Source organism: Spermophilus citellus (genome assembly GCF_964194105.1).
Source record: "Spermophilus citellus genome assembly, chromosome: 4".
NCBI classification, from domain to species: Eukaryota; Metazoa; Chordata; class Mammalia; order Rodentia; family Sciuridae; genus Spermophilus; species Spermophilus citellus.
Genome location: NC_138185.1, coordinates 146875621 through 146889000, shown reverse-complemented (window position 1 = coordinate 146889000; position 13380 = coordinate 146875621). Strand labels below are relative to the sequence as shown.

The 13380-nt window shown below is 35.3% G+C and overlaps 1 protein-coding gene across 1 annotated transcript; it reads right to left on the bottom strand.

Annotated features, from left to right (window-relative positions):
* Window positions 1–232: 232 nt before the first annotated feature.
* On the bottom strand, window positions 233–1171 carry OR4K13 (olfactory receptor family 4 subfamily K member 13; the record flags this gene model as incomplete). The annotated part of the gene is made up of 1 exon (XM_081288868.1): window positions 233–1171. The coding sequence occupies one exon, from the start codon at window positions 1169–1171 to the stop codon at window positions 233–235; it is 939 nt and encodes a 312-aa protein (XP_081144994.1).
* Between the last annotated feature and the right edge of the window lie 12209 nt (window positions 1172–13380).

Here is a 13380-nt window from a genome sequence, read left to right as displayed (position 1 = left end):
ATTGATTTTTTATTTCAAATTTACATGAATAAAAGTTGTAAATGTGGGACATAAAGGTACACCTGCCAGGCTGAAGATGTCATTGTTTTTAACCATTAAAGGTCACAAAGATGGATCTGATTTTTAAGCATTACCTTTATTGTTTCTTTATACAGAACTTGGAATGCATTAAAAATAAATTCCTTAATAGTGCCCAAACAAAACAAAGTCTCTTCAGAAGAGACTTTGTTATTTAAAAAGTGTGTTTTAAATTTCTGTATTTAGTCCTTATTTTCTTAATCGCTGCTTTTACCTCTTGATTTCTTAATGTATAAATAATAGGATTTAAGAGAGGTGTGAAAATTGTGTAAAACACAGAAAGTATTTTATCTATAGAGTATCGATGGAAGGGCCATACGTAGATAAAGACGCATGGAGCAAAGAAGAGAGTCACAACTGTGATGTGAGCTGAGAGAGTGGAGAAGGCCTTAGAGGATCCAGTGGTAGCACGGTGCCTAACTGAGTATATTATGACTGTATAGGAGACAAGTAAGAGAAGGAAACAGACCAGGGACAGGAGACCACTGTCAGCGATGACTAGGAGTTGTAGCAAGTAGGTGTCCTGGCAGGCAAGTTTGATCACAAGGGGAAGGTCACAGAAAAAGCTGTCTACAACATTGGGACCACAAAAAGGCAAAGTCAGCATGAAAGCCATCTGACTAGATGAATGTACAAATCCAACTGCATAGGAGGATAACAGCAGCCCAATGAGCACCCGTGGGTTCATGATGGTCATATAATGGAGAGGTTTGCATATGGCAACATACCTGTCTATTGCCATGGCTACAAGCAACATCATCTCACTCCCACCCAGGAGGTGCATGAAGAACATCTGAGAATAGCATCCCCACCAGGAGATGGTTTTCTGTTCTCTGAGGAAATCCACAATCATCTTAGGTGTAGCAAAAGAAGCCAGGATCATATCAACACAGGAGAGATTGATAAGCAAAAAGTACATTGGTGTGTGAAGGCATGAGTCGAAGGTGACAGTGACCAAGATGAGACTGTTTCCTAATATAATCCCCACATAGACCACAGAGAATCCCAAGAAGAATAAAATCTGAAGATTCTGGGAATGGGAAAGTCCCAGCAAAATGAATTCAGACACCACCGAATGGTTTGCTTTTTCCATATTGTCAACGTTATACCATAATGATCAAAATGAAAGACAACAAGAGGCAGGCAAATTGTGTTTGCTGGAAGAAGAGGTTATTATTGGTGTTCAACTTTGCTGTTCAGTCAGAGCGTTGGCACCTAAAATTACCCTTTAGTTTTGTCGAATTTGGTTGGTCATTGTTTTCCTTAATGGCCCAGGGAAGTACACTAAATAGTCAGTAGAATTCTGAAAGGCAAAAATAAAAAAATAGTATGTGAAACTGCAAATATATAAAATGAGAACCAGAATTAGAAGACATCCATATAGCACCAAACTGAGCTACCTATTGGGCAGCATAGGGCAGAGACTCCTCTTGGGGGTTAAGTTTCCTTTTCTGTTAAACTAGAGAATTGGACCACATCATATTTAATGTCTCATTGTGGTGTAAAGATCTCCATGAATATGACAATTTTCATGATGAATTTTATATTCACCAAATTATTTTTTAAACTTGGAAACTATATACAAATACACACACACGCGCGCACACACACACACACACACACACACACACACACACATAAAGAAATATGAATTGAGCCTGGGAAATGTACTTCTTCTCTTTCCTCCTTCATTTCTCATCAGAAATTCTTAAATTAGTAGTGATCAACATAAGCTTTTCTTTTTTCTTTTATGGGGAGGATACTGGGGATTGACCTCAGGGACACTCAACTACTGAACCACATCCCCAGATCTGTGTTGTATTCTATTTAGAGACAGGATCTTTATGAGTTGCTTAGTGCATCAATTTTTCTGAGGCTGGCTTTGAACTTGAAATCCTCCTACCTCAGCCTTCCAAGCCACTGGGATTATAGGCGTGAGCCACTATACCTGACTTCACCACAAGCTTTTTAATAGTCAAGAGATGTGTGTGTATAACATTTTAGCACATATAACATATTACATATTTTTATGTAAATAACATATATATGTTATTTATATATACATATAATAAATAAATATATATACATATATGTGTATATATATATATTTCACATTATCCACATCAGATACCTTTTCTGGATTTTAGACAAGGAGGACAGATTACAGCAGGGAGGACAGAGTACAGCAGGAAGGATATGGCCAAATATAACTGAACTTATTTCTTTTTCAGTTTGTTTCATTCATTCACTTTTCTGTTTATTATTATATAGAGGATAATTGATTAACTTTTACATGGCTATTTGTTGAGGCTTCAAAATGACCAAGCGAGCTTGAGGTAACTGATTTAGGTAGGTAAAAGAAATACAGTTATTTTAGCATAATCATCTAAGTTTATGACATAGTTTCTCATCAGCACATGCTTATTGTAAAATCAGTTTTACTGGTTCAATTTTTTAAAGAAATTACTCAGCGTTCATAATTGTTAAATTTTAGGTTTTTTCCCCATTCCCTTTATCATAGGAAGGATAGCCACATTCTTGTTCCACTATTATTTACCAGGGAGAAGAGCCATGCTTTGATGTGAACGTGTCTTAGGTGCTGCCTGGGAATGACTTTACAACTCTTATTCTTCTATCCCCACCATTTTTTTTTTGTAGTTTGCTCTCCCAATAATCAGAAACAGAAAGAAATGGGATCATAATGCTTTATATTCTGTTTCTTTTGAATAATCCCATGGGAAGATTTATCTAATTAGACATACATTTTACACTATGAAAACATATAACTTGGCCGATTTCCCACTTAAAAAACTTGGATTTATATGTAGTACTAAATCACATCAAATATGCAGTTAAAGTTATTTATTTGTATGTCCCGAAAAGTTATAGCTCCTTTCAGTTCCAAGTCTGTTATTTTAAGGATTCAGATTATTGTTCTATTTTGCAAAATAAAAATTTTTGAAATTTTTAAAAGTTTTGAATGTGTATGTTAATACTTATACTGATTTTGTTAATGGGATAGTTTTCATATTGTATATATGTTATTTCTCTTGAGTTCTCACTTAACATATTAAAATACACAGAAATTCATAACTTTTAAAATGTCTTCATAGAATTTTATTTTTATAAGTTGTATGAGATAATCCCCTAAATAGTATATTTTTAGATGTAACATAACTTATACAAATTCTGTTTAAATGTAATTTTAAAATGAATTAAAACTTTTTATCTTTCCTTTTATTGTAAGAAACAAAGACCAGTCTGACAAAATTAGGTAATGATATAAATTCTGAAATCACTATAATGCATGAGCTTATATGTAAAAAATATAGACACTTTTCAAAAGAATGATTTGACTTACATTTTTTTTCAACATTGAGATTATGTGAAAGCAATATGTTTTCAGTAAAAATTATAATTCCAATTTTGAATTTTGATCTTTTCCTGGGCTAGCAAAATGTGTTATGATATCTCTTATACTGCTGGGCAGCTGCAGCAGTGACTCCCAGCTTCCAGGTGCCTATGCAATCACAAGGGTGAACAACAAGTACTTTACAGTGTACTATGCTGATAAGCTAGGATGCTAGTAGATTGTGTATTAAATCCATTTGTGACATGATATTTTCAATTTAATGAAAATTTTCAGGATGTAACCCCCTTCTAATTATTGTAACCTGAAAAATACTTGTATATTAACATTGGGCAAAAAATGTGAAATTTAATAACAAGAAATAATTGTCATCAAAATGCAAGCAATGAAATAATTGTAATTAAACACTTAGTTGCTGAATTTACACAGATGCCTAAGTACTTGAGAACATACAAATATTTTATCCTTTTAAAATGTGATGTTTAAACCGAGCATGGTTGTACATGCCTATAATCCCCATTGCTCAGGAGGCTGAGGCAGGAAGATCACAGGTTCAAAGCCAGACTCAGCAACCTATTGAGGATCTAGGCAACTTAGCAAGACCCTGTCTCAAAATAAAAATCAAAAGGCCTGGTAAGGTGGCTCAGTGGCTAAGTGGTTCAGTCCCTGGTATATACACTTATCATATTAATACATTAAAATATGAAATAAAATTATAGCTTAGGTCTGATTTAGAAAAAATATAATAAAATAAAATAAATATACAAATATATTATAACATAATATATAGATATATAATAAATATAAAAAATAAATAATATAACAGATGTTAAAAAAATAGGGTGATAGATACTTGATCAACAAGAGTAAATCACATATCTCTTTGGGAACAAAAGTGAAGATTCTATTTAGCCCTTCACTTCTACTGGAATAATCTCTGGTATAGATTGGAAATGTTATAACATTTTCATTGGTTTATGTTGGCATGATGAAGTTTCATATGGAGACTGTTTAGCTGGTAGAAAATAAAGTTATTTAAAGCACATCAAATTGTATTTAAGATAATTATTTAATTTATTCCACATTGGGACACTTAAAATGAGAGCATGTTATATGTATGTGATACATGAAGTAGCAATGCCTCCTGATCTCTAAAATTCTATCACATTTCTCAGGTTCTAAATGGGTTGTCACCTTGGATGCCAACTGTGGACAATGTGAGTAGAAGCCTTTTTCAGGAAAAGAAATATATTGCTTTAATGTTCTTTAAAGCTTTTTCCAATCACTTACCAGTTCTTCAGAGTGTTTCAGAATATTGCTGGACCCAGGACACATTGAAACCTAATGAGTTTCTCTTTTCAAAAATAATGGTATTACCTCTATAAAATAATGCCATATATGATTATTTTCTCTTGAAAAGGATTGCAAATACTGAGAGGGTGATAATAAAGACATACTGTACTTTGAGACCTAATAATACCCAACTGATATCAAATAGCAATGGGAATTATTAAAGATAAAATTTTGTTTTCCCTGAGTCACAACAAAGAAAATTAATTCCTTTCTGGCATTGCATAATTACAGAAATGGGCATGTTTGACTTATTAGGGACAAGAGATAAGAGGAACAATAGAAAACCACTATCTGGTCTCAAGTGTTCTAATAAGAAAATTTACCTGAAGTATATTATAATACATCAAACATGAAAACTAGCATTTACTGTACATTAGTATATTTCTTTTAAAGAGAGAGAGTGAGAGTGGGGAGAGAGAGAGAGAGAGAGAGAGAGAGAGAGAGAGAGAGAGAGAGAGAGAGAATTTTTAATATTTATTTTTTAGTTCTCGGCGGACACAACAACTTTGTTGGTATGTGGTGCTGAGGATCGAACCCGGGCCGCACGCATGCCAGACGAGTGCTCTATCGCTTGAACCAAATCCCCAGCCCACATTAGTATATTTTAAGCACAAATGTACACATCAAAACAAAAGGCATAAAGAGACAAAGGTGGGTAATTGTGCTTTACCTTTCTTCATTATTCCCACCTGTAGTTCTAAGAAATTTTCCATGGAGTCTCCCCCTTAGTCTCTTTTATACCCAACTGAAGAACACTTTTATCCAATGTCCATTAGATTTCCATGTATTTGTGCACTCCTATTTCAAATTCTCCTTTAGTTTTCAATAAGACACCTGCTCTGGAATGATGAGAAATGTGATATAACCATGTAATCAAGCGTATTTGCTCAATTTTATATATTAGTAACAGTGAAGTTCTTCTCTTGATTAGAGGAATTTGGCCACATTAAACAAACTGATAGACTCTCCAATGTTATAAAAAACTCACACTTTATGCTTGGTGGTTGCTTATGTTGGAGGTAAAGCAAGTCCTGGAGCTAATAAGTGGCAACCGTCTTTAATGTTCATTGTTACACCCTTGGGGCTTCTGCAATTAATCTTATATATTCTTTTCCTGGCTCCATGTAGCAGCCTATCTTCAGAGAAGTATGCCTCATCATCTTTACATGATATATCCTCTCTGGGACATTGAGATCAGTCCAGGATAGTGAATTTGGGGTTGTGAAAGACCTATGTCATCACTTGGCTCCTCCTTTCTTTTCTTAAATGATCCTAAAGCCTTTTTTTGTTGTTGTATAATCATGAGTAGCTGGGTCTAGGTATCTCTAAAGCAAATACAATGTCAGAATTCCAATTTCTATCACTAACATTAGGTTTTTGTGCCAGTTTGTATATCACCTCTCTTAATTCCATAAGTTTGTGCTGCAGATAAGAATGATTTAATTTTCCAGCTATTTAGGATCAATTCTTTCACTGGATTAAGATAATATACTATATCTAAAGTTATTATTAAGAGTATCAATTTCATCACTCCTGCAAAATGCTATATATGGCACTTGAAAACATTCATCTATTTTGTAGATTTATTTTCTCTTAATGTCTTCCACCAGATATTTACTAGATTTAGAACTTTAGGATGTATTATGAATGATTTCTCACTCTGAAAAAATCCAAAATAAGGAGACTGTTTTGACTAGGCCAGGAAATGGTTTAGATCTAGCCTGTCCAATTTATCAGCTATCATATGTGTTTTGGCTTACATATTGGCTAAGGCTTCCTCTAAAATAGAAATAGGAGTGGTAACAGTGGAGATATGTGCTTATTTGAGCCCTTAAAGTGTGGTTAGTATGATTAAAGTAGAAAGTTTTCATTTTTTATTTATTTAAAATTTTTTTGGGGTGCTAGGTATTGGATCCAGGGGCACTTAACCACTGACCTGCATTCCTAGCAACCCCTCCCCACCTATTTTTTTTTAATATTGAGATAGGGTCTTGCTGAGTTGCTAAGGGCCTCCTTAAGTTGCTGAGGCTGGCCTTGAACTTGCTGTCTTCCTGCCTCAGCCTCCCGAGTCACTGTGACTGCAGGTGTGCTCCATTATACCTGACAACCTTCACTTTCTTAATGGTTTCTTCCAGTAAATAATTTAAAACATTTTTTGCTATTATAAAAGAATATTTCTCTGATTGCTAGAGATGGTGAGCATTTTTTCATGTACTTGTTGATTGATTGTATGTCCTCCTCTGAGAAGTGTCTGTTGAGGTCCTTGGCCCATTTGTTAATTGGGTTATTTGTTATCTTATTGTTTAATTTTTTGAGTTCTTTGTACATTCTGGATATTAGGGCTCTATCAGAGGTGTGGGGGGTAAAGATTTGTTCCCAGGATGTAGGCTCTCTATTTACCTCTTTTATTGTTTCTCTTGCTGAGAAAAAACTTTTTAGTTTAATTAAGTCCCATTTGTTTATTCTTGTTGTTAACTCTTGGGCTATGGGTGTCCTATTGAGGAATTTGGAGCCTGACCCCACAATTTGTAGATCGTAGCCAACTTTTTCTTCTATCAGACGCAGTGTCTCTGATTTGATACCTAGCTCCCTGATCCATTTTGAGTTAATTTTTGTGGATGGCGAGAGAAAGGGATTCAATTTCATTTTGTTGCATATGGATTTCCAATTTTCCCAGCACCATTTGTTGAAAATGCTATCCTTCCTCCATTGCATGCTTTTAGCCCCTTTATCAAATATAAGATAGTTGTAACTTTGTGGATTAGTCTCTGTGTCTTCTATTCTGTACCATTGGTCTACCCACCTGTTTTGGTACCAGTACCATGCTGTTTTTGTTACTATTGCTTTGTAGTACAGTTTGACCTCTGGTATCGCTATGCCTCCAGATTCACACTTCCTGCTTAGAATTGCTTTTGCTATTCTGGGTCTTACCATCTCTAGCAATCAGAGAAATGCAAATCAAAACCACCCTAAGATACCATCTCACTCCAGTAAGATTGGCAGCCATTATGAAGTCAAACAACAACAAGTGTTGGCGGGGATGTGGGGAAAAGGGTACACTTGTACACTGCTGGTGGGACTGCAAAATGGTGAGGCCAATTTGGAAAGCAGTATGGAGATTCCTGGGAAAGCTGGGAATGGAACCACCATTTGACCCAGCTATCGCACTTCTCGGACTATTCCCTGAGGACCTTAAAAGAGCGCACTATAGGGATACGGCTGCATCAATGATTATAGCGGCACAATTCACAATAGCTAGACTGTGGAACCAACCTAGATGCCCTTCAATTGATGAATGGATAAAAAAAATGTGGCATCTATACACAATGGAGTATTATGCAGCACTAAGAAATGACAAAATCATAGAATTTGCGGGGAAATGGATGGCATTAGAGCAGATTATGCTAAGCGAAGCTAGCCAAGCCCTAAAAAACAAATGCCAAATGTCTGCTTTGATATAAAGAGAAAAACTAAGAACAGAACAGGAAGAAAGAGCATGAGGAAAAGACTACAGTAAACAAAGACGAATGGGGGGAGAGAAACGGAGAGAGAAGGGAAAGCATATGGAAATGGTAGGAGACCTTCAAGGATACATAAAATTATAAGAGGTTATGAGGGGCAAGGGGGAGGGGAAAAAAAAAAGGGAGAGAATTGAACAACAGCAGGGGAGGTAGAGAGGGAAGATGGGAGGGGAGGGGAGGGGAGGGGGGATAGTAGGGGATAGGAAAGGTAGCAGAATACAACAGTCACTAATATGGCATTATGTAAAAATGCGAATATGTAACAGATGTGATTCTGCAATCTGTATTTGGGGTGAAAATGGGAGTTCAAAGCACAATTTGAGTCTAATGTATGAAAGATGATATATCATGAACTATGTAATGCGATAAATAATCAATAAAAAAAAATAAAAGAATATTTTATTTCTTATGGAATATTAGAAGTAACAAAATATATTATAATCTCTAATACAATTAGGTTCAATAGTTTTCATAGTCTCAGAATACATTTCTTAGTTACTTGTTCTGTAAAATAATATTAATATGTCAAGAATTCAGCATTACAAGTCAGAGGTGAAAACAGAAAAGAAAAATAAATCCCTCCATTTAAATATATAAAAATAAAGTCCCTGCAACTTTCTATTTTTGATAAGCATTGAATCATGTATCCAAAAACTCAATCTGTCTACAGTGGTTCTCTTAGACCTGGATTGGTATGACTTTCCCTTTATTTTTTTTAAGAAATGCTAATATAGAATTTTACTCATGTAAAATTATTATTTGTTATCATTTTTCTTAGTCATATTTTTAAAACTGAATTACAGACCACTTTGGTTTATAACTGTTACATTTTGGGAATGATCTTCTAGGATTTAAGGCCTAAGATTGAATGATCATTTTATTTTATTTTACTTTATTTTTAAAGAGAGAGAAAAAAAATTTTAATATTTATTTTTTTTTAGTTTTCGGTGGACACAACATCTTTATTTTATTTGTATATGGTGCTGAGGATCGAACCCAGCACCCTGCGCATGCCAGGCCAGCGCACTACTGCTTGAGCCACATCCCCAGCCCTGAATGATCGTTTTAGATTTAAAATAAAAAATACATTCTTACTGTCCTTTCCAATCTGTTTGGAAATGTTTAAACACTGTCACACACACACACACACACACACACACACACACACACACGTGTGTGTGTGTATTTATTTATTAATTAATTTATTTTATTTTTTTATGTGAGAATATTTTTATTGGTTGTTCAAAACATTATATAACTCATGACATATCATCTTTCATACATTTGATTCAAGTGGGTTATGAACTCCCATTTTTATCCCAAATACAAGTTGCAGAATCACATCGGTTACATATCCACATTTTTCCATAATGCCATATTAGTGACTGTTGTATTCTGCTACCTTTCCTATCCCCTACTATCCCCCTCCCCTTCCCTCCCATCTTCCCTCTCTATCCCATCAGCTGTTGTTCAATTCTCTCCCTTGTTTTTTTTTTCCCCTTTCACCTCACCATCTCTTATATGTAATTCTGTGTAACGATGAGGGTCTCCTTCCATTTCCTCACAGTTTCCCTTCTCTCTCCCTTTCCCTCCCACCACTCGTCTCTGTTTAATGTTAGTCTTTTCCTCATGCTCTTCCTCCTTGCTCTGTTCTTAGTTGCTCTCCTTATATCAAAGTAGACATTTGGCATTTGTTTTTTAGGGATTGGCTAGCTTCACTTAGCATAATCTGCTCTAATGCCATCCATTTCTCTGCAAATTCCATGATTTTGTCGTTTTTTAGTGCTGCGTAATACTCCATTGTGTATAAATGCCACATTTTTTTATCCATTCATCTATTAAAGGACATCTAGGTTGATTCCAGAGTCTAGCTATGATGAATTGTGCTGCTATGATCATTGATGTGGCAGTATCCCTATAGTATGCTCTTTTAAGGTCCTCAGGGAATAGATCGAGAAGGGGGATAGCTGGGTCAAATGGTGGTTCCATTCCCAGCTTTCCTAGGAATCTCCATACTGCTTTCCATATTGGCTGCACCAATTTGCAGTCCCACCAGCAATGTGCAAGTGTACCCTTTTCCCCACATCTTCGCCAGCACTTATTGTTGTTTGACTTCATAATGGCTGCCAATCTTACTGGAGTGAGATGGTATCTTAGGGTGGTTTTGATTTGCATTTCTCTGACTGCTAGAGATGGTGAGCATTTTTTCATGTACTTGTTGATTGATTGTATGTCCTCCTCTGAGAAGTGTCTGTTTAGGTCCTTGGCCCATTTGTTGATTGGGTTATTTGTTATCTTATTGTCTAATTTTTTGAGTTCTTTGTATACTCTGGATATTAGGGCTCTATCTGAAGTGTGAGGAGTAAAAATTTGTTTCCAGGATGTAGGTTCCCTATTTACCTCTCTTATTGTTTCTCTTGCTGAGAAAAAACTTTTTAGTTTAAGTAAGTCCCATTTGTTTATTCTTGTATTTAACTCTTGGGCTATGGGCGTCCTATTAAGGAATTTGGAGCCCGACCCCACAATATGTAGATCGGAGCCAACTTTTTCTTCTATCAGGCACAGAGTCTCTGATTTGATATCAAGCTCTTTGATCCATTTTGAGTTAACTTTTGTGCATGGCAAGAGAAAGGGGTTCAGCTTCATTTTGTTGCATATGGATTTCCAGTTTTCCCAGCACCATTTGTTGAAGATGCTATCCTTCCTCCATTGCATGCTTTTAGCCCCTTTATCAAATATAAGAAAGTTGTAATTTTGTGGATTAGTCTCTGTGTCCTCTATTCTGTACCACTGGTCCACCTGCCTATTTTGGAACCAGTACCACACTGTTTTTGTTACTATTGCTTTGTAGTACAGTTTGAACTCTGGTATGGCTATACCTCCAGATTCACACTTCCTGCTTAGAATTGCTTTTGGTATTCTGGGTCTTTTGTTTTTCCATATGAATTTCATGATAGCTTTATCTATTTCTATAAGAAATGCCGTTGGGATTTTGATTGGCATTGCGTTGAACCTGTAGAGAACTTTTGGTAATATCGCCATTTTGATGATGTTGGTTCTGCCTATCCATGAACAGGGTACATTTTTCCATCTTCTAAGATCTTCTTCTATCTCTCTCTTTAGGGTTCTGTAGTTTTCATTGTATAAATCTTTCACCTCTTTTGTTAGGTTAATTCCCAAATATTTTATTTTTTTGAGGATATTGTGAATGGGGTGGTTTTTCTTATTTCCATTTCAGAAGTTTTGTTGCTGATATACAGGAATGCCTTTGATTTATGCGTGTTGATTTTATATCCTGCCACTTTGCTGAATTCATTTTTTTGTTCTAGTAGTTTCTTTGTAGACCCTTTTGGGTCTTCTAGGTATAGGATCGTATCATCCGCAAATAGTGATATTTTAAGTTCTTCTTTTCCTATATTTATGCCTTTAATTTCTTTTGTCTGTCTAATTGCTCTGGCTAGTATTTCAAGGACTAAATTGAATAGAAGTGGTGAGAGAGGGCATCCCTGTCTTGTTCCAGATTTTAGAGGGAATGCCTTCAGTTTTTCTCCATTTAGGATGATGCTAGCCTGAGGTTTAGCATATATAGCTTTTACAATGTTGAGGTAAGTTCCTGTTATACCTAGTTTTTCTAGTGTTTTGAACTTAAAGGGATGCTGTACTTTGTCGAATGCTTTTTCTGCATCTATCGAGATGATCATATGGTTCTTATCTTTAAGTCTACTGATGTGATGAATAACATTTATTGATTTCCATATATTGAACCAGCCTTGCATCCAAGGGATGAATCCTACTTGATCATGGTGCACAATTTTTTTGATATGCTTTTGTATTCGATTCGCTAGGATTTTATTGAGAAATTTGCATCTATGTTCATTAGAGATATTGGTCTGTAGTTTTCTTTCTTTGCGGTGTCTTTGTCTGGTTTCGGGATCAGGGTGATGTTGGCCTCATGGAATGAGTTTGGAAGGGCTCCTTCTTTTTCTATTTCTTGAAGTAGCTTGAAAAATATTGGTATTAATTCTTCTTTAAAGGTTTTGTAAAACTCCACTGTATATCCATCTGGTCCAGGGCTTTTCTTGGTTGGTAGTCTTTTGATGGCTTCTTCAATTCCTTCCTTTGTTATTGGTCTGTTTAAATTGTGTGTGTCTTCCTGACTCAATCTGGGCAGATCATATGACTTAAGAAATTTATCGATATCTTCACTGTCTTCTATTTTATTAGAATATAGGGTTTCAAAATACTTTCTAATTATCTTCTGTATTTCTGTAGTTTCTGTTGTGATATTGCCTTCTTCATCCCGTTTGTTAGTAATTTGAGTTTTCTCTCTTCTTCTCTTCGTTAGCATGGCTAAGGGTTTGTCGATCTTATTTATTTTTTCAAAGAACCAACTTTTAGTTTTATCAATTTTTTAAATTTTTTTTTGTTTCAATTTCGTTGATTTCTGCTCTGATTTTAATTATTTCTTGTATTCTGTTATATTTGCTGTTGTTTTGCTCTTCCTTTTCTAGGGTTTTGAGATGTAGTGTGAGTTCATTTATTTGTTGGTTTTTCCTTTTTTTGAGGAATGACCTCCAGGCGATGAATTTCCCTCTTAAAACTGCTTTCATTGTGTCCCATAGATTCCGGTATGTTTTGTCTGTATTGTCATTTATCTCTAAGAATTTTTTGATTTCCTCCTTTATGTCTTCTGTAACCCATTGATCATTCAGTAACATATTGTTTATTTTCCATGTGATGCAGGATTTTTCCTTCCTTCTTTTATCATTGATTTCCATTTTCATTCCATTATGATCAGATATGGTGCATGGTATTATCTCCACACCTTTATACTTACTAAGAGTTGCCCTATGGCATAATATATGATCTATCTTTGAGTAAGATCCATGTGCTGCTGAGAAGAACGTGTATCCACTTGATGATGGTTGATATATTCTATATATGTCGGTTAAGTCTAGGTTATTGATTGTGTTATTGAGTTCTCTAGTTTCTTTATTCAACTTTTGTCTGGAGGATCTGTCTAATGGCGAGAGTGGTGTGTTGAAGTCACCCATAATT